At 47.5% G+C, this 27,859-nt stretch overlaps 1 protein-coding gene across 9 annotated transcripts in view; it reads right to left on the bottom strand.

Annotated features, from left to right (window-relative positions):
• Mprip (myosin phosphatase Rho interacting protein) overlaps positions 1-27,859 on the bottom strand; it is a 128,569-nt gene that overhangs the window by 12,760 nt on the left and 87,950 nt on the right. For 6 of the 9 annotated variants that reach the window (XM_027427326.2, XM_035447895.1, XM_035447894.1 and 3 more), the window contains 12 exons: positions 27,057-27,164; positions 25,278-25,334; positions 24,330-24,398; positions 20,952-21,041; positions 18,487-18,596; positions 14,489-15,062; positions 12,790-12,906; positions 6,488-10,285; positions 3,848-3,995; positions 2,794-2,911; positions 1,437-1,596; positions 177-296 (listed from right to left, as the gene is read on the bottom strand). In XM_027427326.2, the coding sequence (XP_027283127.1) occupies positions 177-296; positions 1,437-1,596; positions 2,794-2,911; positions 3,848-3,995; positions 6,488-10,285; positions 12,790-12,906; positions 14,489-15,062; positions 18,487-18,596; positions 20,952-21,041; positions 24,330-24,398; positions 25,278-25,334; positions 27,057-27,164 (5,469 nt within the window). The remainder of the gene's footprint in view (positions 1-176; positions 297-1,436; positions 1,597-2,793; positions 2,912-3,847; positions 3,996-6,487; positions 10,286-12,789; positions 12,907-14,488; positions 15,063-18,486; positions 18,597-20,951; positions 21,042-24,329; positions 24,399-25,277; positions 25,335-27,056; positions 27,165-27,859) is intronic. The other 3 variants (XM_027427331.2, XM_027427332.2, XM_035447896.1) reach the window with 2 other exon arrangements.

Genomic DNA, 27,859 nt, shown 5'->3' with positions numbered 1-27,859 from the left:
CTAGCTTCAAGCTTTCTTTTTTGTGGTTGTTGTTACAGAGCTAGAGATGAACCCAGAGTTTTATACATGCTAAGTCAGAGCGCTACTACTGAATACTGCCCCTCTGGCCCTATCTTCAAATCTGGTCCCTCAATGGCTGTAAGCTAAGGAGCTCTTTGCCTAGCTTCCCATAGTACCTCCAATTCGTAGGCATCCTTGCCCTGTGTGAGTGGCAACCCAGTGGACTCCCCACCACCATCTCCAGTCAGTAGTGTCCTCAACCGTGTGATCTCCGCAGCCAGTCGATTATTCAGCTCCTGGGGGACAACAATACAACAGTGTCTGTCCAAACACTCCATGCTTGGACACCAGAGAAGGTCATTTCTAACCAGTAGTGTGTAGAGGCCTAAGAATGGAGGCCACAAGCCTTGTGCATGTACAGCACTATGCGTAAGGCAGACACTTGAGGCTGTTAGCACATAAAAGCTGTTTATGGGCTTGTGAGGCTATGTGAAGACTTGATGCTCAAGTCCCATTACAAAATGGCACACAACATCTGCATACATCCTCGAATACATACTAGATTATCTCTAGATTACATCTAATACCCAATACCATGTAACTGTTAAGTATTCAGTGGTACTGTATTATTTAGGGAATAGTGGTAAGAAAAGTTAGTATATGCCCAGTGAAAATGTTCTTTTCCTCCTCCTGAAAATTGTCTATCTGTGGTCAGTTGAATCCAACTGTGTAGGTAGAGCTAAGATTCCACAGACCTTAAAACCCTTCTGAGTTGGGTAGTGGTGGCCCACATCTTTAATTTCGGCACTCAGAAGGTAGAGGCAGCGGATCTCTAAGTTTGAGACCAGCCTGGTCTACAGAGTGAGTTCCAGGACAGCTAGGGCTACAAAGAAACCCTGTCTTGAAAAACAAACAAAAAACAAAATGAAACCCCTCAACCTTCTGTGTGGGCAGTGTTATTTTGTCCCACTTGATGTCCCACAGGCTATTCTGCTCTGTCCCTCCATTTTCTTAGGCCCCCTTTCTGGCTGATAAGTGCTTTTCTTTAAGCCACTGTGGTGGTTGAGTGATTCCAAGTAGTTCCACCCACAGTCTGGTATGGTGTGAGGCACCAGAGAGGGCAAGCATGATAGAGCTCAAGGCAGGCAAAAATAGGGTGTGGAAGAAGGGCTTATACTGAACTCTGTATCACAACCCAATCATCTGGACCAGCTGGGATTCAAGTGAGCCCCGATTTCCTGATGAACACTAAATTCTGAGAGCGTGACTTACAGAAATAAACATGAGAGGGTAAGACCAGGCACTAGAAGACAGAATACCGCAACCCTGAGATGGTCTTGAGCTACTCCAATTAGAGGACCAGAGACTTAGAGGAGTGATACAAAGGCAGATATAAAGCCTCTATGAAGGTGAGGTTTAGCTTCTCTGAACCTTACCTGGTTGTGGGCATTGAGTTCCTGGTTCTCACGTTGGCATTGCCGTAGGGCCTGCCGCTCAGCCTCCAGCGCCTGGGCCAGGTGTGCATTCTCCAGGCACTTCTGGGAGTACTGCTCCGAAAGGACCTCCAGCTCCCTCTGCACTGACTGCAGCTCCTCCCTGCAGAGAGGCAATGCTCAGCCCTGCCCCATCCACTATAGGACTGGGCAGCTGGACATAGACACTACAGTGTCTGCTCACAGAACGTCAGGGATACTTTGTAGAAATGACTCTGTCTTTCCTGGGCCATCCACAGCTGGCATACTCTGATGATGGAACTGGGAGGCAGAGCCAGCCACTGTGACCAGAGAACTGCCTGATCACTTCAAAGTATAGACACTCAGCCATCAGCCCTGGTACTGTTCTCAGTGTCCCATGACTAGAAGGGCCAAATCCCCAAGGCAGAGACTCGAGAGAGCTTCCAGATGAGTCTCCAGTCCAGCAAGCATGACCACTAGACTTCCTGAGTTGTTGCTTTAGACCCTGGCACATTCCAGAGGCCCCAGCAAAGTCTAATCAATGGATAGATCTTCTGTTACTAACCAGAGGGTCCCTAGCAGTGTTACTCCTGCCGAGGGAAAATTCACAAGGTGCTGTCCCAGTGTTGCTTGGTGTTGCTTTCTGTGCAGTCAGTATGTATGAGATTTCTAGAACACTAACTGTGGCCACTTTTGCCACAAACAGCTGTGGTATATCAGACACAAAGCAGCAGACCCTGGCTCTTAGTCAGGTGCTGAAATAGTAGCAGTGGCACAAACAAACTGGGGATGGTATCTGTAGCCAACCCTAACAAACAGAAGGTATTTTGTTTTGTTTTAGAACACAGTCTCCAGACATAGCCCAGGCTGGCTTTGAATTTGTGGCAATCTTCCAGCCTTAGTCTCTTAAATGCTGGGATTATAAACGTATGTCACCATGTCTATCTTAAGCTATAGTTTTTTAAATGTCATTTGTTGCATTTGTTTCTCTGCATCTTAGAGATAAGTCCTTTTTTTTTTTTGTTTTGTTTTTTTGAGACAAGATTTCTGTGGCTTTGGAGCCTGTCCTGGAACTAGCTCTTGTAGACCAGGCTGAGATCTCACAGAGATCCGACTGCTTCTGCCTTCCTAGTGCTGGGATTAAAGGTGTGTGCCACCAAGGCCCCTAGAGATCAGTCTTAATTAACCCTTAGGTGTCCCCCTACCCACCAGAGCAAGGTAGTATAGGCTGTCCTTAGAACCATGGTCTCCTCACTTCCCCAAGACCAACCTCAAAGTTATCTGAGGCTTGGGAAAGTGGCCTTCTCCCACAGGGCTGACCTAGGGCTAGGTGACTCACAGGTACTGCCGCCTCAGGGCTTCGATGTCCGAATTGATGCTGCTGATCTGAGACCGCTGGCTCTTCTCTAACTCCCGTTCCATCTCCTCCCGATGAGCATTCTTCATGGCTTCAATGGCTACACAAAAGACACAGCCCCTCAGCACCGTAATCCAGAGCTACAACTGGCAGTGGCTCTTTTTTACTACATTATCCCTCCACAAGCACAGGGGCCTTGATGTCTGCCCCTTGGTGACACCAACTCTAGCAGCAGTAGGACACCACAGAAGGCTGGTCTATCATAGTACAGCTCTCTGGGGTAAACAGAGGCTGAGAATTCACAAACTAATTTCCCCTGGAAGGGCAATAGGTGTGTTACATGTGATATTAGAAAAACCCCACAATGATCAAGTAAATGTCAATGTTATACTCATATATGAGTTTTTGAAACAAGAATGTCTGAGAGCTGGTTTACTTTCTTTCCTGATGCTACAATAAATCACCACATTGTCATTAATCATGTAAAGAGAATGTAACACAAGATGGGCGAGACACACTTGCTGGGGCTGTGTTACAGCATATCCGTGCTCTGGTGACAAAGTACTCCAAGTGATGGATGTTTGTTGGGGGCCAGCCCTGTAGTGTCACAAACATCTGGAGCACTGGCTCTCAGTTTGGAGGCTCTCAAAAAGCTTCTCAAGTTAGTCCTTGCCTCACTTTGATCTTCAAATACCTCTCTCCAAAATGAAGCTTAAGGCTGGTGCTGATTTGGTCCAGCACCTGCTAGACATGCATGAGGTCATGTTCAATCTCCAGCAATACAGACACAAGGTGGGGTGGTACATGTCTGTTACTCCAGCACTGGGGAGGTGGCGGGAGGAGAATGAGCTCAAGGTTATCCTCACTTATATAGGGAGTTAAAGGATGGCCTAGTATAGAGACCCTACCTACCCACACCTACCACCACCTACAAAGAGGAAACTTCAATCTCAGGGAAAAACAAGGTGAGGACAATCCTCTTGTGAACCACAGGTTCAGGGACATGGGACCCCTGTGCTCATTGACTTAGCCCCACCTGAGATGGTGGCAGCTGTCTCCTCAGCCAGGAGGCGGTCCTTTTCCTCTCGCAGCTTCTCCAGTTCCCGCTGGTGTTGCCTCTGTAGGTCTTCAATCTTCTTCTGGTGTGTCTCTTCCATGGCAGCAAAGCCTCGTTCACATGTAGCCTGTGGGACAGAAGACGGCTTATTGGTTTCTCTTTGCCTCCAGTGGCTGTCCTGTGTAACCAATAGGGCAGTGACCTACTTGGTCCAGGAAGTGACATGGTCACAAGATACGGCTGGTGTTTCTAGCATCAGGTACTAAATCTGTGTGTAGCTATCTACCCTTTGTTCTGGAACTGCATGTCATCACAACCAAATGGCATACACACTGCCTACACAGGCTAGAGTAGCAGACACACTGGGTGTTGTTGTCAACAGGAACAAATTCTGACAAACCTGCTAGTTAGAGAGAGTGAGGTCCATCCTGAAACAAAGAGTCCAACTCATCCTCTGTGGGCTGAGGTAGACAGGACCTATTTTTGGGAATCAGGGAGCTTCAGCTGATTACTAAACTTCAAGGGTATCCACATAAGAGCCAGAGAAGATGCCAGCATTTCCTGCCAGCTTACCCCTTCTCATTTCCTCTCTTAAAGGGGAACAGAGGCATGCTACCCACTGAGAACCATACCACCTTACCAAGTAGAACAGACACTATAGGTGAGTCTTAAGGAGTCCCTGTTTCCTACAGCCACAAAGCCCAGCTGCTTTCCCCAGCCAAGTAGTAGTGCATGCCCTGTGCTCCACCTGCGGCTGACAGCTACTCTGTGGTCATGCTGCCTAAACTTGTGATAGCCACTTCTGGGAAGAACAGGTTTTCTGATAAACAAAAGGAAGAGTGTGGCTCTAGCTCTGTGGTCCTACCTCATCACTTTGCTAATGGGTTCAATAAAGGATACCAAGTATCCAATCGACATGCTCTTGACATTTTTTTGCTGATCCTCATAGTCACTGTGGGGCCTTTCCAAGAACCTCTATTCAGCAGCTTTAAATTCCTGCTCACATCCTGGAGTGGACTGCAGAGTGTGTGCTGTACTGGCTACCATCTCCACACAGCCTAAGAGATAATTTAGCACAGATGTGTGCTAGAATTACAAGGGGGCCACACCATACCATGCTTACCCAGCACTTACATGAGTGTTAGGGATCCAAACTCCTGTCTCCATGCTTGCTGGCAAGCACTTTAAACACTGAGCCATTTCCCCAGCTCCAGATTGTAATTTTAAATCATCCCCAGGTCAAAACAAGTTCCTTAGTGACTAAGAAACAGACTCATGGCCAGTGGTGGTGAGGGGCAACAACAGTCTAGGCCTCTCCTGTATCTGAGCAGAGATCCACAGAGAGAAAATGTTCCCAGCTTGGCTCGCTCTTAGACAGTCTGGTCAAGGACACAAATGTCCAGCTGTGCCACAAGCCCCACAGAGGGCTTGTAGTTCTTGGGTTCAACCCTGAAGCTTACTCTCAACCTGTATCTTTTGTTTCAAAGGCGTTTTCCCACCAGGTAACCTGAGCCCAGTTACAACCATTCTGACACCCTGCTGCTGCTGCTGCTGCCAGGCCTGGACCCATCTATCCCAGGCTGTGGAGGTGCCTGTTGATGCAAAGAGGAATAGGCAACGGTGGCTCAGGCTCCCATAGGATCGTTGAATACACATTTTGAACAGTTCTCATGATGCTTAAAAGTTTTTAAAAAAGTCTGGATGAGAGAAACCCTGTCTCGAAAAACCAAAAAAAAAAAAAAAAAAAAAATCTGGATGAAATCAGGAAAAGAATGGTGAGCAACAGTGCCTCAGGTGCAGCTATGTGGTCACCCAGAGGCAAAGGAAAAGCACCAGCCTGAATATACCAGTTTCCCTTCAGTATGGAGGAAAAGGGTGTTGGGAAACAGTCACAGGCACCCTGCTGTGTTACAGCTGATATACTATGGCAGGAACACTGGCCTGCAAAAAGACCTGGTGCAGGAACCCTTGGGGCCTGTACACCTTCCAATGGGGAAGAAGATGAAGACACAGCCACCTCTGGAATCTAAGAGACAGAACCTTCCATGATTATGCCCAGGCAGCCACAAACAGTGTAGTCTAAGATTAAAAAGGGGTGTTCACAGAAGCATGACAAGTAGCCTGGGAGACAAGAGCGGGAAGACTCTTGTCAGACACAATGCCCATCCACTGCCAACTCTTGGGAAGGCAGGCTACGCAAGAATGCTTACTACTTTGCAAATATTCTTGTGTTGTAAAGTCCCAACCCTGCTCTTTGAGAAGAGTCAGGGGGTACTACCCTTCAGAGATGTGAGATAACCCTTGAACTAATGCCTCAACTTTGAAGCCAGAAGGGGTTCTGCGAGGGTAAGAAGGCGAAGGGGGTGCAGAGTGTCCTGGAGGCATGGACAGCCAAGGAAGACCCTATTTTGCTTTCCCACAGGGATGCTGCTTTCCTTGCTAGCTTCCCTTCTAGGTCATGAATAGAGGGGCAGGAAAATGTTACTCAATTATGCCTGTATAGCAGCTGAGAGTTAAGAATTATCTCCTATCCCCACTTTAAGACCTCAACTGCCCACAATGCCCCTTTCATGTATCACCAAAGAAAACTGGCTCTGAAAAATAAATGGTGCTAAAGACCTTGAGGCTCTCAAAGTCCCGCTGGTACTTCTCCCGCAGGGTGGCCACATCACCCTCCAGCTCTTTGTGGCCTAGCTCTTCTCGCATGACATCCATTTGGGCCTCCAGCTCCTGGATGCGTTCTCGCAGCCCTGTCATGGATTCGGCCTCATCCTTGGCTGTTGGCACAGCTCTGGGCTCAGATGGCCTGGGGGCCAGTGGGGAATCTGGGTGTGAGGGTTGGCAGAGGCTGAGGGCTCCCCGCAGGCTCCATATATAGTGTTCCTGCAAGGCCCTCAGCTCCTCCTGATGGACAGCCTGCAGCTCCCGGACCTTCAGCTGGAACCTGTCCTCCAGCATCTTCATTTGCTGTACATGTTGCTGTTCCATGGCTTGCCTGTCTTTGACTGATGCGTCTAGCTGGCTGAGAACCCGGCTACGCTCAGCCTGCAGTGTACTTTCGGTGTGGCTCAGCTGCTCCACCATGCACCTAATCTCCTCCTCATACCTGCCCTGCAGCGCAAACATGCTTTCACTGTGTTTGCTTTCTGCTTCTTGTAGACATCTCTGCTGATGGTCCATCTGGCTCACCTTGGCCTTGAGCTCAGTGTTTTCCTTTTCAATGAGGGTGATCACTTTCTGGTACTCACTCTTCTGCTTGTGGAGAAGTTCTTCATACTCCTCCTTTAGGACCCCAACTGCTTGTGCACGCTTCTGGCAAGAGTCTCCTGTAGCCTCCTGACAGGCCTTCTTGTAAAATCGCAGCTCCTTTTCATATTCCAGCCGAATTCTGCATGCTGCATAGCACACTTGAGCCTGAATAATTGCATCTTGAACCAGTAATGAAGAATACTGACCAAGGCCCTCTAGACAAGCATCATATGAGAGATGCTGGGACATCTGCAGAAGCCTCTGGCAACCCCCAAGTTGCTCTGTGGGAGGCAGAGCTGGTAAGGCAGCTGAAATCTCCTCAAGGATGCTAGCCTTTTCTCTCAGCTGCTGGGCCAGCTCATCCTGAATGGCAGCAAGGACTTCAGGGCTCTGATGGAAAGCCTGCAAGGGCTCTTGGGAGCCCTCTGTGTCTGGCTTCAGCACCTCTCCTAATGGGCTCTGGTCCCAGGATGTCTGTACCTGGTCCTCCCTTCCAGCTGGATTCCTGAGGGTTTCTAAGATCTGCTGAATTACTCTTTCAAAGTCTGGGGTTTGGTAGGCTCCTAAGATTTCTCCCAACATGCATTTGTGCTGCTGTAAGGCTGCCTGGGTCCCCTGTAGGGTCTCCTGTATGCTTTGTAGCCTATGGTGAAACAATTCTCTTAATGATTGTGTGGCATAGCTGAGCTCTGCACGAATCCACGTGGCATCAGCCAGACTCTGGGGAATATGCTGCTGCCTGTCTCCTGATGTGCAGGCTGTTTCTTGTCCCAGTGTCCCTAGGTGCTTACTTAAGGACTCGACCTGGCTCCAGAACTCACCATTCACCAGCACCTTCTTGGCCCAGATCTCCACTGGAGCCCCAGCAGAGAGGGCAGCACTTTCTTCCTTTAATGGCCACTCCCCTGACTGAGTAAGCTCACAGAGAACACCATACACATCTGAAGTGGTATTCTTTAGAGAGTCAGCTATTTGGTTGATGAGTGAGGCCTCCAGGACTATCTGAGCAGAAAGCAGCTTCCTATGTTCCTGCTCATTCAATATGGGCTGGCAGGGCTGCTGTACAGGGGTTGCCAGGCCACTTTCCATGGGGTGCCCCTTCTCTTGCTGAGTCTGTGCACTGCTGTCTATGGGGGATGCCCATGGCTGAAGGGCCTTTATAGCACCCACAAGCATACTCTCTATGTTAGCCAGGGAGGCTGCACATGCATCCTGCCCCTCCTCCTGGTCAGCAAATGGCAGAGACCTCAACTTTCTCCAGCAGTTTTCTAAGCATGCCAGGGCTTGACTATTTTTGACTTGGAAGTCTCCCAGCTCCTCAGGGTGGTGCTCGATGTTTGTGGCCTTCTCCTGTCTCTCCTGCTCTAGCTGAGAGGCCAGTGCACTAGCCTGTAGCAGGCTGGCACGGAGTTGCTCCCGCAGTTGTGCCTCAGTGCCAGCCCACTGCTGGTGCAATGCAAGCAATGCCTCCTGACTCTGGCCCTGCTGGCTCTCCAGCCTCACGGTCACATCTTTGAGCTTCTCCTCTGTGACATAGAGCTTTGTCTCCAGGGAGTGGATTATAGAGATGTATGTTTCAGCATCTGCAGCTGCAGGGAGTGTGCTAGGGGTAGCTTCTGAGGACACACTGTCCTCTGAGGGTGACTGGTCCTGGCTGGTGTCTGATGATGTGCTGCTAGTCCAGGCCTTGGCACACCCCTCAGGGTGTATATATCTCTGGCACTGGATTGTGGAGAACCGGATTCTTGGCCTTTTCAAAGGTGCTCCCTGGTCAGATTTAGAGGAGCTTTGCAGGTTCCCCTCCCTGTCAGGCACATCTGCAGACTTTGGGGCTACCATGTCCTCTCTGCTGGGGCTACCACTGCTACACTCCTCCCCTTGGCCAGCACCAGGGTCTTCATCCTCTGGCTGTGAGTGGGCAAAGCCTGGAAATACTCTGGTGACTGAGCCTAGTGGCAAAATGCCACTGTCCTCCATTTGCTCTGCCGTACTCTGAGGCTCTTTGGCATCTTTTGGAGAATCACTTACAAATCTCCTTAGACACTCTTCCTTTTCCTGCAGCTTAATTTCTGTTTCCTCTAAGCTGCTGCCCAAGGCGATCATTTTAACCAAAGCCTCATTGAGGTCTTGGTCTTTCTTTTCTAGAACTCTCTCATGTGCTTCCTTAATGTGCTTGAGCTCCTCTTCCTTTTCTCTCAGCAGAGTGCGCACACTCTGTAGCTGGATAGAGACCCTGTGGTGTGAGTGCTCTAGATTCTGGTAGTCAGCTTCTTTTCCCCTCAGCTTCTCTTGGAGCTCAGCCACGTCCCCATCAGACGTGGCCACACGTTCCATGAGTTCTTGGAATTGTTGCTTGATGAGATCCCGTTCTTCATGGAGGCTCTGTACATGCTGGGCTAACTGGCGGATGCTCGCCTCCCGGGCCTGCAGCTCTTCCTCTAGCAGGTGCACCTGTTCACTGCCTTTGCATGTCTCACTCAGTTTCTCTTTTTGGAGGGCTTCTACCTGCTGCACATGGCCTTGGAGTTGCTCCTCATAGGCACTGGCCTTGTCCTCTACCTCCTTCAGGTTCTGCAACAGTGCCTGCTTCTCTTGTTCACAGCTCTCTAGCAATAGTGTGTAGTTCCTCTTCAACTTCTTCTCCATCATATTCTGGGCCTGTTCACTGGAACCTAGTTGCTGGCTGAGCTCAGCAATGCATTCCTGCAGCTTCTGCACCTCCTTCTGTCGGTCCCGTTGCAATGCCTGCTGTGTTTCTAGGTCCCTCAGTTCCTGTGTCTTTTCTAGCAGCAAGGCTTCTGTACTTTTGAGTTTCTGCTCACTGGCCCTCAGCTGGCCACTCAGCATGGCCTTGCTGTGCTGCCATTCCTCCAGTTGCTCACGAACTTTGCCCTGCTCCAGCTTCAGCTCACCCTTGAGCTTGGCTAGAGCCTGCTCCTTAAGGGCCAGCTCTGTAGCTGCATTACCAAGTCTTGCTTGCAGGGTCTGAATCTCAGCCTCATGATGCCGGATTGCATCCTTGGCCTCCCCATAGCTATGTTTCAGGGTCTGAATTTGCTGCGTGATGAGCTCTTGCCGTCGGCACTGAGCTTCCAGCTCACTTTGGAGGTCTTGGTTGACTCTATGGAGCCTCTGCCAGGCACCCGATGGGGAGGTGGCCACTTCAGTCTTAAAAAAACCGATTAAATACTGGTTAGTAACACTCAGGCCACCCTGTTCTGAGTGTCACACCTCTGGCCAGGATCAATCATAGAAAAGCTCCTTGGTGGGTTTGGCTTTAATCCTTTGCACAACTTTTTTTTTCTTCATTTAAAGAAAAAAAAATCAAATTAATGTGGGTTTTATTTTGTTTTTTTTTTTTGTTTTTTTTGGTAAATATAGCTGCTTCCACATAAATAGAACACATGGGAAAAAACATCAAAAAACAGCTCTAATTGAACAGCATCTAGAAGAAATAAACCAAATAAAGCTGAATAATGGAACACACTGAGAAGTATAACGGAGACTGAAGGACAAAGGGACACCGCATTTGTTTTGCAAAACAAAGTATGCAGTTCTAGACCACATGTTTAAAGCAGCACAGGGCATAAGGCACAAGAAAGTGATGTCACTTCCTTCCAAGATAGGAAGAGAAGGAAGGCAGGTAACTACTTGAGAGATGTCAGCAAGGTAACATTGGAACACTTCCTTTAGAAAGCGTAGTCAGGCCTCCACCGTAAGGAGAAAACTAATTTCTACCTGCAAGAAGACAGAACAAGGGGAATGCAGATCATGAAGCAAAATGTGGTAACAAAACAAACCTTTGTAAAGCTCAAAATAAGAATGAAACATGCAAAACCCAAAATAAAACACAAAACTCCCCAAACTGAGAGACACACAGAAGAGACAGAACTAATATAAAGCAGGGGAAACAACATGGGTAAGTTGAGAGCCCCACCTAGAATCTGGCCTGCCCAGGCTCCCTCAGTCTACTGGTGGGGAAGCCACAGATGTGACACTCAGGTAAAGTTCCAGTTCCACACCATGTTCACCATCCAAAGCATGCAGGTCCCTCCCAACAGTTAGCACAGCACCCTACCCGAGCTTGCATCTCTTAACCCTCAGTGCCCCAAAAGGCCTCTTGCCCCTTCTCACTTTTGACTGTAAGCATTTCCAAAGCTTAGGGGTAATCATTATTAGATTCAGTGGGAAACTGGCCTAGTTGCTGACCAAAGGGCCTTCAGTGTAGATGCACATGATAGTCCATGTTACACACACAAGTTAGCAATGTGCAAAGCTCCTTGGCAGTGTCTTTACCACCATGTCTGAAGTCAAGTCTTGTATGATGGACCCAACAAAGGCTTAGGAAAAGGCCTGAATGAATAACCTAAAGGATTTCTCAGTAGGCTGTGTAGAAGGGAGATGCCTGCCACGGCCAGTTCCAGGCAATAAGGTCAGGAGTTAGGGTGGCTGGAAGTAGGACAGCAGTGAGTCTGTTGGAAGGGAAGAGGGTACCATAATGAGGGGCAGGGGACAGGGTTAAGTGAAGGACACATACAGCAGTGTGAGGGATAGGCACAAAGGTAAGGTAGGATCTGGTTGAGGTGAGTGAAGGACTCCAGGTCTACGTGCAACTTGGTGACGAAGATTGAGGAGGTCAGTGCACAAGGGTCTGGGCATGTCAATAGCCTACTTGGCTGAGACTGGGTCTTTGAGAGCTGAAGGCCCTTGGAGAACACTAGTTCTAAGTGACTTGGGCAGGAGGCTGCTGCTGTAGGGGATGGAGTATTCTTCTGGGATCAGTGGCAGAGTCAAGACTAGAACATAGAACCCTAAGACCAAGCTAAAACCAAGGTCTTATCCATGCCCTTTTCTGGGAGCTTGAATTCAATGCTACCATTCCATCCCACTATCCCTAGAACTTATTTGTTGATTCTCCCATCAATACCCAGGGTGAGAGACTCCTTCATGTCTTAGAGCTAGCATTAAACATAGGCAGCCATATACAGGACAACACATGCCACCTGTCTTCATACCAGCTACCTTGAGACCATTTTTCTTTGACATACCCACATCAAGGGTACTCTAGGGATCTGACTGCAGCAGGATTCTGGAAGCCACCTTGAAGAGAAGGACTGGCTTTGGGCTGTCAGGTCAGCACCTAGTTGCCACCACATTTACCTCATTCCTGGTTGGATTAGGTTGGCTAGGTGGTCATATGTCCTCTTGGATCTTAGGCTGTTTAAAAAGGAATGGTTAGGTGGGTGGTGGTGCAGGTCTAGCTCTGCCACTAATTTGTGTTGGTCCTAAGAAGATACTTGGCTTGCTGTCTTGCCCAGTTTTTTCAAAATATGTGCAATGGGCCCAATCTCACTATGGTGAACACAATAAGAAGTAACATACAGATAAATGGTTTTCACAAAAGCATAATGTCTAGAAAGCCCAAAGGAGAGATCACCAAAATGATTTCTTGACCAAAAGATAATCCTTAGCTGTAGAGAATTGGGGCACATTCCCCCAAATGAATGTCGTAGTAGCAAGAAAAATGTACAGAATATCACAGCATTAAGAGCCCTTGGTCCTTGTTGACCAGAGCTCTGCCATGTTTGCACATTCCTAGCCTGTGGGCCTGAGCAGACCTTTCACACTGAAGCCCCTGGGTGCACTGCTGACTGGGCAGCTGCCCACCCTACCTGTAGCACATAGCCCTCCCGGGCACTCTGCTCTCGGCCCAGGGCCACCCTTAACTGGTCCTGCAAAAGTCGGTTCTGCTCTAGAAGATCCGAGGCCTCTTTCTGGCTCTGCTCCAGCTGTTGGTGAAAATAAACAAATACACACACTTACAAACATGATGACAATAAGCAAAAGCAGCTGACCACAAGAGGCCAAAACAATGGGGCTTGTTCACTGGCCTCAGACATCTCACTGGATACACAACATATAGAACTGAAGGGTCCAGCTCAAGCTGTACACAACATCAACACAACTGCTCCCTCTGCTGGCCAAGGGACACATTTTCTGTTCTTGCCCCAGGTAAGCCCTGCCTAGCCCCAATAAACTTCCATATTGACTCACAGTTGTACTATGCAGGCTGAAATACAGGTGGAAAGTTCCTATCTGGGGAGGTGGCTGTGTTCCACTGAGAATATGTTGGACTCCCTGGCACAGTCATGTAGATCTCACTTCAGGTCCTGCTGTATTTCTACTGACTACTTCATCTGACCAGGTTTACAGAATAGATTCCACACAAAGTTCCAGGATATTCTTAAACAAGACATAGAAACCTGTAAACGCTCTACTCTACATTCTTATTTTCACCACCTACCTTGCCCCAACCTTCTGAGAGCCTCAATGAAGCTCTGCTATATGGGAGCTGCCCTGGTCTGCTGGGCCATGAGAGGCAGGGGATATTAAACCCTGAGCCCCAGACTGCTACTCAGTTAAGAACTCAGCATGTGGTCTGCAGGCCGGAAGGCTTATTTTGGTAGCCTAGAATTATGTGAGTTTGAATTATGTTATTTCATTTTACCTATTATTTTATTAATGGATATAGAAAATGAAAAAGTTAAAGTGTTGGTGCTAGTGATTTATCAGGTTCATACATTTAACAAAACAGAAAAAAACACAACATAAAAGAGCCAAAGAGAGGCATGCTGAAGTGGTAGATCATCAAGTGGCTATTATGGAAAGAGTGTAAGAGTATGCCTGATGCATGCTGAGGAAGACGCCCCTAAGAGGGCAAAAATCACACACAACCCTAGGTAGGCTGAACACACATCTCAAACACCTCATGTGAGTATTCTGGATTTTAGGGTTTATTGTTGTTTTGCCTTTGAAATGATTCTGGAGTAACTGTATATACACAATGAGCAATTTGGGGGACGGGGCCCAATCTAAATATGAATTCAAGCATGTTACTTTATACACATGACCTCAGTTATACATGTGATTTGGACATTTTGCTTTGTTTGGCAATGCTGGGACTGAACTTTGTGGATTATTCAAATGCCGTAACATGGGGCCATATCCCTAGTCTTCTATAGTATAGTATTTACTAATTTTATACAGAGACAAATTTCATGGTAGGGGACTTTCTGCTTGTTTCACGCTGTCACTAAATTGTGACTTTTGGATTAAGGATACTCATCCTGTACATCTTCGATAATGCAACTCAAAAATGTACATGCAGATATAATTTGGACACATTCTCTGAGAATCATATGCTATGAACACAGGCACTAGCTTACATGGCTCTTTACCAAGATGCTAGAATGCACCTATCTAATACCTGCCTCACTCCATCTTACCACAGCCCTGGGTCACAACCCTACTCTCCTATAGTACTGTATTGAGTAATTCTGTGCATGTAAGAAGGGAACTGCCCCACATTACCTCTTTCTCTAGCAGAGAGGTGAGCTCATGTGTAGATAGCCGCTCACTTCTGTCCTCCAAGGATAGGTGCAGAGGGGCAATAGGCACCTGTTTCTCCTCCCTGAGAGGGGTAGTTTCCACTTGGTGCCATCGCTGCTCAATTTCCACATGGACATTCTGCGTTTTGAGGTCAGGGGGTCCCAGCAGCCCTGGGCTCCGATCTATGTCCATACGTAGGGGTGTATCCTCTACACCTGGCCCATCAACTGTGTCCAGCATCCCAAAGCGCTTTCGGCGCTCTTCTCGCCGTCGAGCTCTTTCACGCTCCAGCTCACCTGGCTCGGCTTCAGGACGCCCAGGTTCACCAGCTTCAGAGGACCCCACAGTGTTGGCCCTTTCTTGAGCCAGGGCCTGTTGGATGGGGCGGAATTCGGCCCAGTCAAATGTCTTGGAGCGGCCCTCCCGCCTCCGCTCTCGAGCACGGCTCTTCTTCTGCTCAGGGTCTGGCTCTCCTGGCTCAGTTTCTTGCTTCTCATTCGGCCTTGGGCAGGTCTCAAAAGAGGATGTGCTTTTATTCTTTTCCTCAGGCAATGAGCTATGGGGCAGTGAGGAGACACGGGACCTGTCAGGGAGCCTGGACATTTCAGCAGGTCCTAGAGCCAGCCCACACCTGTTCTCATCCCCAAAGTGGCTTCTAAGTGTAGGGGGAAGAATGTTCTACCTGTGCTTGGTTCTCCTTTGGAGAACTCAAACCTAGTTGATGGGGAGGGGAAAGGAAAGAGCTTCAGCTGTTCTTGAGACCTCAGTTCTCATCCTTTAAAAAGGAGTGTCATGGTGGTCATATCATGGATGATGGAGATAAAGCCAATGGACTCCTATAAGTCCCACAGGAGAGAAGGGTCCAGATACTTGGTGAGGTTGGTTATGAAGTACAACTACATTATGCAGTAACAGAACTAGCTCTCTTCAGAAGGGCTCAGGGATTTCTATAAACAGGAGACACCATTAGCTCTATTTAGAAATCTCACTCCAGCTCCAGGCATGACAGTTCAGTCAGAGCAAGGCAGAGATTATCTGTGGGTCAAGGGGACAAGTGACTCAGGTAGCCATAGCCCAGCCCACCACAGAGGAGGTAGCACAGTACCCACTACTTTGAGGAAGGAGGTGACTAGGGGCACAGCCATGCAGGTCAAGCCTGCTCATGCCTCAACCTACCCAGTGATAACAGGGAAGAAGCTGGTTAGCTTGAAGGCTATCTGCCTTTTTTCCCAATCTTCCCCAAGGAAGGTATCTAGGAAGGCCTCTACTCCAGCAGGAGAGGGGGTCAAGCCACCACCACTGGCAACATGGCAAGAGGCTGAGTGGGCTCACTGACAGTACAAATCCCAGTGATTGTCTTAACAGAACTGAAGTGAGCTGGTGATAGGAGGGCCCAAGGGGAAAAGCCAGGGAGCGCTTGCATTTATACTAGGACCAATAAGGAGATTGCCAAAGGAACATCAAATAAAAGAGAGACTGATTCTCATTACCTTTGGGTCACTTGTCCTGGAAGCAAACAGTAAGAATCAAAGTGCTTGGGGCAGTGAGACTACTCAGTGGGTAAGGGCACTTGCTACAAAGCCCAGCCCAGGTTCTCCCTGGAACCCACATGGTGGAAAGACAGAACCAACTCCTATGAGTTATTTTCTGACCTCCACATGTGAGCAACAGCAAATATGTGTACACAAAAAATAAATGTTGAAAGCAAACAAGCAAAGTTGTTCTCTGACCTCTACACATGTGCTGTGACAACCCCCCCTCCAAATATAAATATTTAAACAAAAATCAAATGCTTTAGAGCAGTAGGATCAGCAAGGATCCAGTTTAAGATCAAACACGCAAATAAAAATGAGCTGGAAGGGGCTGAATCTATGGTACAATGGTTAAGAGCACATGCTGCTCTTGCAGAGGACCTGGCCTGGTTTCCAGCACCCACATGGTGGCTCACAACCATCTATTAAAAGTGAGTTGCAGCATGGTACATGCCTGTAACCCCAGTACTTGGGAGGCTGAGGCAGGATGATGGAGTGGGAGGCCAACCTTATATGATAAGATCTTCACTCAGGAAAAAACAAAACAACCCAGGGCTGAGCTTTTAGAATCATGAGAAAATTGGTGAAGTCTCAGGTCTATATGGGGAGTTGAAATTGACACTTGGGAACAGGAACCCCCCTCCCCCAAGCCAGAAGTCTTGTAATACTGTGAGATGTCCTCACTACAGACAACATGGGACAAAAACTAGAAGAGAAGCAGGGCAAGGCTTGCAGTTCTGATACTGCTGTCTTTACTTCTAATACCATCTGGTAGTCTTGTAGTTATAAATGTTTCTTCAACATGAGCCAAACAGAAAAACATAGGCTAAAAGCAAATGGGTGTGCATGGGTTTGAAGACACAGTAAACTGCAATGTAGATGCTAACTAGGAAGACAATAGTATGAAAGAGAGAGAAGCTCCAGGTCTCTATGTTTATACCCTGGGCCTCAGTCCTTTCATGGAGCACAGTATAAACAAGCATGTATGAGCATTCTTGGCATCTTCCCTGGACACCCCAACATTGATTTCCTCCTGGCATGACCCACTCCATGACTCTCCATCTACACACGGCCTGGACAGGGCAGTTCAAGTGCCCTTTTCACGCTGCTTTGGGGCCTTGTACTACAGGCTCTTCTCTTGACTGGAGGAGCCATTGGAGTGTGGAGTGTGGGGGGGCACTGCTCATTTGCCAACAGTTCTATTTTTTTTTTTTTTTTGAGACAGGTGTTCTGTATGGCTGTCCTTTGCAGAGCAGAGAATTCACAGAGATCTACCTGCCTCTGTTTTCCTGAGTGCTGGGATTAAAGGAATGTGCCACCACTGTCTGGCAAAAATATTTTAAATTCAATTTTATTTTATACACATGGGTATTTTGCCTGCATGTGTGTCTGTGCACCGTGTGCATGCAGTGTCTGTAGAGGTCAGAAAAGGGAGTTGGATATCCTGGTACCACGTGGGTGTTGGGAACTGAACTGGAGTCCTCTGAAAGAGCAACCAGTGCTCTTAGCTATGGAGCCATATCTCCAGCCCCCAGCACATTTCTGGAGAGATCGCAGAGGACTATTTTTTGGATAAAGGTAGGTCCTTCATGTCCTACTAGTCCTGTAATGCATAAATCAGTATATACTGCTGATGGGTGAAGAAATGAACATATAACAGATGCCAGAAAGGGGACTGAAGAAAAGTTTCCTTTCCTTCTCATTAAAAAAGAAATAGAACCAGCCAGAATGATGCAAAAGTTTGAGACAAGAATGGGTATAGCTAATATGCTGCCACAGGCCACTAAGTTTTGACCACCCAAACCTCTGATACCAAAACTACACTTGGCAGCAACATGAACCAAGAGGGGCACAAGATACACAAGATGAAACCTGGACGTGGCAGAGAAAACTTGGCATACATAGAGCATCTCTGCTGTTCTGAAGATGAACACTAGTAGATCTGGAATCTTCAGAGCAAGAAGGGGAAGCATGTAGCATGTTCTGAGGAATATACACTACAGCATGCAAACACAGGAGAGAACACAGTTTTCAAATGTGGGCTTTAGGACCTACAGTCTCAGACAGAAGCTTCTCCTGATTATACAAAACCCAGACAGATATAGGAGTGAGATGGAAGGACTCTTGAGTAAGTACAAAACTGCAGTGCAAAACTATAGTGGCAGCTCAGGCTGCTTCCACCCAGCCAGGCCACGACTGCCAGAGAAGGCCCATAGTAGAGCCCAAGCTCATCCTGAGAGCTGCACTCTGTTGACAAAGACGTCCATGCTGAGGATAGGCATGAGGGTGACCCATGTAGCTGACCAGGCCAGCTTAATAGTAGAAAGGCCAGCAGAGGCAGAAAACAAAGACTCACAGGGGATGAATACAGCCAGCTGACAGTGGGCCAGAAGGAGAAAAGGAATTCATGTTGTGGTGTTGCTGGGCTCAGGCCTCAGGGAATCTTACCTGGTCACATCTGGGGCAGATGCTGGGAGCACATGCTTCATAATAGTCTGGATCCAGTTCCGACGTATGCCAGATGTCATGGCCGACAGGGTGAACTCACCCTCCTTGGTCTACACAAAAAATACTAATCATCAGTGGTCAGGCCACAGGGAAAAGGACTAGGCTAGGTGACTTTCCTAGGAGTATTGTATATGACCTGCTTGAAACAGGCAGACTAATAGGGCCACACTCTAGGGGGGGTGGTGAACTGGGTATCACCCAAACAAGGCAGTGCATAATCACTAGCTCCTATTATGCAGTAACAGCAGCCTGCACACAGATAGATAATCACATGTGTCCCTCTCCTCAAGAAGTTCTGCTAGATCTAGGGACAAGGACACAGAACTGGCTGGGAGCAGGGAAAGTGGTGACCAGGCCTAGCATCCTGCAGCCTCAACATAGGTGCAGAGTGTGACAAAGGGACTGCCCGGGGTCTCTACTTGCTCTGAAAGGGCAGCAAGATGTGCCACATCACTCCTGTCACCATCTAGGTGATGAGAATTAAGACAATGGCAGAGGAAAGGGAATGGAGAGACAGGATATCACTGGCTGGAGAGTTCAGAAGGAATCTGTTCACAGTGGGGACACTGCAAGCAGATGGTAAAAGGGAATCTAAAACTGTTAGGAGCACACAAGCAAATCAGCTAGTAGGAAACAAAACCAAGACAGCTTGGGGGCAGGTACTGGTATGGTAGGGGTGGTAATACTATAGACAACATGTGGGCCACTGAGCTGTTACCCAACCTCTCCCTCCATGGTGGGCTGTCATACAACTGGCTCACTCCCCTTCATTGAATACAACCGTGGGGTACACAGCAGCATGGGGCTCCATTCACATTCTTTGCTAATCCATTCAACCATTGATACAGGTGCTTGCAAAGTCTGGCCTCAGCTTTGCTGGTGAGCTTTCTTAGTGTCAGGGCTACTTGCCTGACCCATGCTCTGAAAAGACGTATCATTGCCTAAAACCCTCTAATGGCCAGGAGTGCAGAGGATCCATCTCCACTGTGAAGTCTCTGAGCAGTGTACATGGAACCCTCCAACACACCATGGGTTGCAGGAGCTCTCAGGTCCTAACTCACTCAAAGTTTTCCCTGGTGTCTTCAGCCCCTCCTTCCTTCCTTGCCCCACCACATAACTACTACTTCTTGGTCTCCCTTCTAATTGCCCCCTTCCCTCATGCAAGTTCTGCCATATATATCTTACTAAGGCACATTCCTGGTATCCACAACAGTCAGTGCTTTCCATACCTTGAGACACTATTTACTCTGGCATACATTTGCTATTCTCAGGTTCTACCCATCACCTACCTTCTGCATTAGCACCCTCGTCTGAACCCTCAGGGAAACCAGGCCCACCACTGGCCTCAGCTAATGTGGGGAGAGAGCAGAGTTCTCAGACTGTGCAAGCATTGCCTTGAGACAGGGAAAGAACCAGGACTCTCATTGGAAAAAAGGTTCATCTCAGCATTCATACTCCAGGAGTGTTCTACCTCCTTCAAGTGGAACAGGAACAGAACACTGCAGTTGGACAAGGAGCCAGGCCATGGGAACAGCTATGGCTCCTCTCTCAGACACCCAGTACATGCAGTATAGCCATGACCTGTTGCCTAGGAATTGGTGCTAGGCTCCTCCTAAGATCAAATCCACTGGTCTTCAGAGGTGTGGATTGGTCCCAAGTTTGGTGGGTCTGAGAAAGCTATTAATTGTGTCTGAACAACTGAATACAGCAATAAGTTGAGTTCTAGGCCCCCAAACCATAAAGATCTTTTCCCCATTGAGCCCACCAGAATTCCATCCTTAAGCTAGAAGTAAAATCCTAGAGCCTATTCTACCTGCCATCACTTCAAAGGTTTTGTCGAGGGGCTTACAAAGGTTTGCCTGAAAGGAGGGGCTGGCTTTGTCTTGCTCCTGAGACACGTCTAGAAATCTGGATGACTGTGGTCTGCCTAGGACCCCCACTTGGTAGGGATAGTCACAAGATGATATAAGTAAGTGGCAGACTCCTGCATCAGAAAGAGCAAACACTAACTATGAATCTGAGCTTAGAGATGGATACCAAATAAAAGGAGAGTAACCCAATTGACTGTAACAAGTATGAAGCCTCATAGCAGAAGGCAAATGTCCCAGAAATTCCTTAGCCTGATTCCAGGCAGCCCTTAATCATTTATTCACCATACTCTTCATCCTTCCAGTGGTCCTACATTCCAACATTAAAAAAGAAAAAAAGCAATTTCTGTAGCAAAGCCTTTCAAAAGCCTTGGGGAGAAAGACGAAGAAACCTATCTTTTTGTCCACACCATATATCAGGAATACAGGTTCAGTAGCCACAGGATAGAGGCATCATGCTAACAGGAAAGACTGAATGCTCACCACACATGTTAAGATATAACCCAGCTGGCCAAGTCCATCCATCCCCAGACTCACATGTATCTGAAAGCCATAGTTTCTCTGGACTGGATACTCAGTGACATTGTAACAGGTAGACAAGTCAATTTCTCCATCTAGGTCAGCTGCCTGAAGAGAAAAATGAGAGGGTGTGAAGATTCAGGAAGAGAGGATATCCAAGTGATCACATTTCTGAGTGATCTTCCATTGAATGTCTTCACAGGATTAGGCCTTGGCCATTTGTCCTACAACTGCCAGATCCAAGTTCCCTCTCTTGGTGTATCTATATCACCATTTCCCTGCGTATCTAGCCAAAGAAATTCCACAACTGTTCCTTAAACATCTGTCATTCTTTTACATGTTTAAAAAGTAAAAAGACCCTCTGTACTGGCTGGATTTCTGTCAACTTGACAGAAAGAGAATCTTAATTGAGGGATTTCCTCATCAGATTGCCTATAGGCAAGTTTGTGGGGTATTTTCTTGATTGGTGTGGAAGGGCCTAGTCCACCATGGGCATTCTGACCCCTGCAGGTGGTCCTGGTGGCATAAGAAAAACAAGTTGAGTAAGTCAGAGAGCAAGCCAATAAGCAGTATTCTTCCGGTCTCTGCTTCAGTTCCTACCTCCAGTTCTTGACCCAACTTCCCTTTGTGATAGACTAGACTATAAGATGAAACAAACCCGCTCCTCCCTAGATTGCTGTAGCTCATGGTGTTTTATCATAGCAAAAAGTAAACTAAAACACACTCTAAGAATTTAGTGTATGTGGAGTTCATCTATTGATATTTTCTGTATAAAAGTTGGAGATTTTAAATATTAGTTATTCACTTAAAGAAAACTTTAATAAAAGCTGGGTGTAGTGGTCTACATCTACAATTCGAGCACTTGGGAGGCTGGGGAGGAGTGCTGTGAGTTTACAGCTTTTCATGTTAAAATTAAAATATGATTAAAATCAAAGTATGATTAACAATCATTGGTTAGAGTGACAGTGTTTACATTTCTGCAGGCCTCTTATGTGCCTGACTTTGGAGAGGATGCTGGACTCTTCTATATCTGCATTCAGTGTTCTATGTACTATTTCATGTAACATGCATGGAGACAAAGGGGCCTAACACAGAGATGGAAAAGGAAGAATTTTTAAGGAACTAGCTGGTCTTGATGAATAGCCATGTCTCAAAGTTTAACTGCAATTGCGGAATCTGCAGTCCTATCAGTGGCTATTCTGTGCTGTTAACATTGAAATCCAGTTCTACCCTTTGAACAATTCTTTTGCCAGGAATGTTCTTAACATTAAATATTGGTAACAGAAAATATTAAGCTATGCATAGCTTTCAAATGTCTACACAATTCTGTAGAAGCAAAAATACTAAACCACTACTTATTTCATCAGCAGAGCTTATAGATAAAGAGAACCTATTGAGATTATGAACATGAACCTTCCAAAATTCTTACTTTCTTGTCTTGATACCAGGTCTCTGTACACTACCTAGGCTGGTCTCAAATTCTTGGGTCATGTGATCTCCCTGCATTAGTGTCTTGAGTGGCATAGACTACAGACAGATATGCAGCATTATGCCCAGACTAGCTTTTTCTTTGAAAAGATTTTTTTTTTAAAAGGTGTGAATATTTTATCTGAAGGTCTGTTTATCTGAATACCATGGTAGAGTAGTACTTGCCAGTAGATGGCGTTGGATCACTTGGAACTGTAAGTTCAGGCAGTTGTGACCCTTCATGTGGTCCACTGCAAGAACAGCAAGTTCTCTTAACTGGGACCCACCTCTCCGGCCCAACTGTTTTTTCCTTGAAAGCTCAAACCCTATTCACCTTTGACAACAAACTGTCCTTGAAAGAATAGATTCCTGGTTTATTTTCATAAACATGCCTGCCAAACCCTCAAATCTGAGTAAGCAGGGCGCTGTTTCTTCAAGTGACATTCTACAAATAAGTGGCTAGTTCAGCTAGTAAATCAGTAATTGTACACATGTGCTTCCGTAAGGCTTTGGCATGCAGCTCAGCGAACAATAAAGAACAATAAAGCAAGAGGCTGCTCCAGTAAAGGTGCTTCCCAAACAAGTTCCACCCTAGAACACATTTAAAGGTAATAGGAGAGAGATAACTTCAGTTATCCTTTGTGTCCACAAGAGAGCTTTGTGTCCACAAATTATGTGTGTGTGTGTGTGTGTGCACATGCACGTACACACACACACACTAATAAAAGTTAAAAAAGATTACTAAAGAGATGAGCATTTAAAGGTTGCAACTTAAAAATAACAAGCACACACCTTTAAGCCAGTACTCGGGAGGCAGAGGCATCCGGATCTCTGTGAATTCCAGGCCAGCCTGGTCCACAAAGGACAGCCAGGACTACTCAGAGAGAAACCCAGTCTCAAAAAGCCAAAAATAAAATAATAATAAAAATAAAAACCAAATATACATATGTAAGTAAATAAAATGAAGGACCTATTTTGCTGCTTTTAAACATCATTGACTGTAAAGCAGAACAAGTGCACTGACTGTTGGTACAGTCTGACTTTGGCCTAATTCTGCTTTGGTCTCATCAGTGTTATATCAACACAGTTCTACCAGTAGCACAGTTTTGACTCTCACAACACATTTCACTAACTACTACTACTGTAGAGGCTGGTGAGATACTTCAGCAGGTAAAGGTGCGTGTGACCAAAACTGATAACCCGAGTTCAAGTCCTGGAATCTGCTTGACAGGAGGAGAAAACTAACTCCTACAAGTTGTCCTATGGCATCCACTATTGTCACACAGCGCAATGTTTTCTCCTATTGTCTAACACACACACACAAAATGATTTTTTAAATGTAGTTCCTCTACCACAACAAGGCAGAACAAGATCTAAGTTAATCTGTCCAGTGACTCAGTTCACCACACAATCATCCTTTTGCCAAAAACCAAAGACAAAACAAAACTAGACTTGATTGTACCCCGAGTACGAACTTCATTGTTTTTATGAATATTTTGCTTGCATGTATGCCTGTGTATCATGTGTGCCTGAAGCCCAAGAAGATCACAAGAGGACATCAAATGCCTGGAATTGGACTTACAGTTGGTAGTGAGCCACTACGTGGGTGCTGGAAACCAAACCCAGGTCCTCTACAAAAACAAATTCTCCTAACAGCTGAGCCATCGCTCCAGCCCCCACTTCATTGTTCTTAAAAGAATATAGAAAAGAATTGCCAAAAGCCACTGTACCAAAAAAACCTAATTCAAGGCCTCAGAGGATGACCACAGTGTCTGAGGTGGGAAACAGTTCTACCAACAAAGCTGGATCAATTGCATGCACTATCCCATTAGACTGAGATTATGACACCCAAGGCAATAGGCCACCTTTTCACAAACAGATTTCAGCCCTGGAGTTTTAGATGCCACCTTTGCCTTGTAGTTTTCTCACCTCCTCAGCCATGGAATCCCTGTAGTATCTCAGGCTCTGATCAGCCAGGACAAACCAGTGTTTCTTCCACTAGAGGAGAGAAAAATAAACATCCAACTATTCTGCAACATACCTGATGCCCCTCCGTAACCCCAGATGAGTTTAGGCACTCTGGAGAGCACAGGTAAAGCAGGCAACAAACAGATGACTGTTCTGGCAGGCAGCCATGCACTCATGACCTCAGGGAGGCCCTGGTTAAGATGCACTCCATCAATGAGGCAGTGGAGAATCGTGGGCCTTGGCCAGCTCTGTGCCCCAGAGTGTAGTTGGTGACGGGTGCTTTGCAGACCTCCATCCTAACTTCAGAGGCTGCAGACAGTTCTGCTGGGTCTATCACACAGAAAGGTGGCTGTGAAAAGGGGGCTGAGAGGCACAACCACTTGGCTGATACACCAGATGTGTGAGCCCCACTGTGCCAGCAGGTACAAACTAACCTGCTAAAGTCCCAATCTTCACTCTGAGGAAGGGAACTTGAATCTTCAGGCAAGGCCAAGGGCATTTGATATGGTGGAAGAAGGAAAAAGAGGTGATGCTTTGGTACAGTCTCCAAAGGCAAAAAGGGACTAAGATAGAAGAATGGGGTTTTTATGGGCCTCTAAGGCAAGGACCTGGTAATAGTCACAATTCTCAGAGCCTAATGGTGCCCCTAAAACTGAGCTGGTATCTGCAACACAAGGCTTTTGCAGCCCTCTGATTTGTATGGACACACAAGCCAGCCCAGTCATACGCTGGCTGTTCTTGCCTCTGGGAAAACCTAGAGTCTTAAAGAGAACTTTTAGGAGTGATCGTATCCAGGATCTAGGACTGTAGGATGTCTGCAGGCCAAGGGTTGGACCCTGCTAGGAACAAGACAAGCTGGGACTTGCATCTGTTCCCCAGTCCTGTAGGCCTTAGCACTTACACACTCACCTGGCCATCCTCATACTGCTTGGTTAGCCAGCCTTTCTTGAAATTCAGTAGGTCAGGCTAAGGAAGAAAAAAGAACAGCTCAAGGGAAACCATTGTGGGATCCCCACTGATGGACAAAATATGTCCAACCGCGTTGTTTTCATCTAGATGAAGTAGCACCAGAACAGTTTTTACCACCTACCAGATAAGCCTGCCCACTCTTGCCCCAGCATTGCTGCCCAGAGACATAGGTCCCTGAGGAGGGTGTTGAGGGGCAAGGAGAGAGAGCAGCACAGCTTCATTTAACCTGGGCACAGGAACACAGGCTGCCTAGTTGCTCTGAGGTCTCTATTCCAGCTTATCCAGGGCTTGTGTGCATCCTGCCTTGGGGCACAGCACAGGCCCTGATGGATAGTTGAATGTACAGGGAGACACCTGCAGTAACAGCTGAATGGGGAATCCAAAAGCTCCTGCTGAGGCTGCAGAAGGACTGAAGGCCAGAAACCTGAGAGGCAGACCATGTCTGGCGTGGAGAAAGCAGTAGTAGCAACCTTGTCCAACTTTCAAGTTACTCTTCTACCAGGAGGAAGTTCAGGCTTATTCCCTATACAGGAAGGTAGGTCAGGGACCACCAGCAGAACCGAGTGGGTGCTAGCTCTACTTAGGAGCAGCCTGCATTCTGCTGGGGACTGGTTCCCATCTGCTACTAGTACACCTGGAAGGCCAGGCTTCGAAGACCCCAGCCACCCCTTCTGTGGTGCCCAGCACTCTTAGGTCTTCCACAGCTGTCCTGATCAGAAACTGGCTTTGATGTCTCTTACTACTCCAAGGACAGGGAGTGATCCAGAGAAATGACAACAATCAGGATAGGCATCCTGGGAGTTACTGCTCCATTGAGGAGAGGTCACAGTAGACTCCTGCCTTGCCTCAAAAGACCATGGTAGACGAGGCATCCCTCTGTGGAGCCTTGCTGTAACCCATGCTTCATAAGACTTCTTTCTACAAGAATTGTTTGAAGTATCAACAGAAATGGAGACATTTTAGGATGCCCCAGCATAGAGACCTGAACAAATTTTTTTTGGTGTGCACAGTTGTTGCTGCTTCATGAGACTTGGGATGCAGGCCTGCTCACTGGCTTTCTGGCTCCCCTGCTGAGCTGCGGATCTATGAAAGATTCTTAAACTTTCTGCTGTGGTTGTCACTGCTGTTGTGCCTGCCTCAGGGAATGGTGAAGGTTGGTCCCTGTGGGTCTTTTTCTCTCTGGGCCTCTGGTGACTGCCAGGAATAGTGGCTACCAGCTGAGTTGATGGAGAAACTGCTCTGTCTAGGGGATGAGAGCTGGTGAGTGTGCCATGTCTCCCAGGAGGCTGTAGTTGAGGAAGCAGGCGGAACTTTGTCTGCAGCTTCATTCCTGTATATACCCTCAAATGGGATAAATTGTCAGTACAATGTGGCTCCTGTTCCAAAGTGCCACAAAAACAAACACCAAAAGCAGGACAGCAGAGGTCAAGTTGGGGCTTTACACCTGCATTGGCCCAGCAGCCTCCCGTGTACAGAGACCTCCATGTGCTACTCAGGGTGCCACACGGCCCCAAGTCCTGCTGGGCCCAGGAAGGGAAGAATGGTCAGTTTCCAATGAGTTGCAGACCAGTGGGTGGGGCACTCACAGGCATGAGGGTGGTACAGAGGGAGGACCGATGTGGACATATAAACATAAATGGACAGTGGCCCAGAGTGGCCAGAAGCAGCAGTGGGAGTGGCACAGATCTCCAGATAACTTGGCACGTGGCCTGGGCTCACCGTCATGGAGGGTTCTGTGGACCTCCTGTCCAATGACTTGGCTCTTCGGTGTGGAGACAGGGGACAAGCATCTGAGAGAGGAGCTGTGGGGGCTTCACTGGCAAAGTCCTGTGGCAGAGAGCAGCCACCCATCAGTATAGCCCAGGGCAGTTTGGGCAGGCATAGGGGCAACAAGTTGGGTAGTTCATCCCTCCTTGAGTGGGGGTTAGTGTTCTGTCTAGGCCCCAGAGCAGAGCAGATTCTGGGATGACCCATGTCCTGGCATGTTTCAATCAGTGGAGCAGCCTTTTCTGGTCACCAATGTCCTGGCCCTACCCAATTTTGCAGCTTCTCAGGTTACAGAAGAAGACAGCAGGCATTTCGTGATCAACAAAGGAACTGGAAAGAAGGACTTGGATACAGCAGGCCACAGAAGAGGCAGGTGGGCAAGAGGCTGGAGGAGTCTGGGAGGAGGAGGAGTCTGCTGAGGACTGAATGAGGGTAAAGCTTGCCACTCCAAAAACAAAGAAGGAAACGGTATCATATTCGGCTTTGTTCCTGGGTGGCTTCAGTGGGAAGAAACTGTGCTCGTTACAACTGGGATCTAAAACCGACTGAAGCATCCTGTGGCACAGGAAGCTGATGCTGCAGGAGGGAGAGATGTGGAAGACAGGCTGGTGCTCAAGAGGCTAACTGGAGGAGAACGAAGAGTAAAGGCCCAGAAGAAATGTGTCCCTGGTATGTATGGGACTCAGAGCGTATAGGACAGTATGTTCCCCAGACCCAAGCCATGCTGCCAAAGGCCCCACTTAGCCCCACACTGG

This window comes from Cricetulus griseus, chromosome 7 (assembly GCF_003668045.3).
Source record: "Cricetulus griseus strain 17A/GY chromosome 7, alternate assembly CriGri-PICRH-1.0, whole genome shotgun sequence".
In the NCBI taxonomy this organism is placed as follows: domain Eukaryota; kingdom Metazoa; phylum Chordata; class Mammalia; order Rodentia; family Cricetidae; genus Cricetulus; species Cricetulus griseus.
Note: the sequence above shows the minus strand (reverse complement) of the source record. Positions and strands in the feature narration are given on the sequence as shown.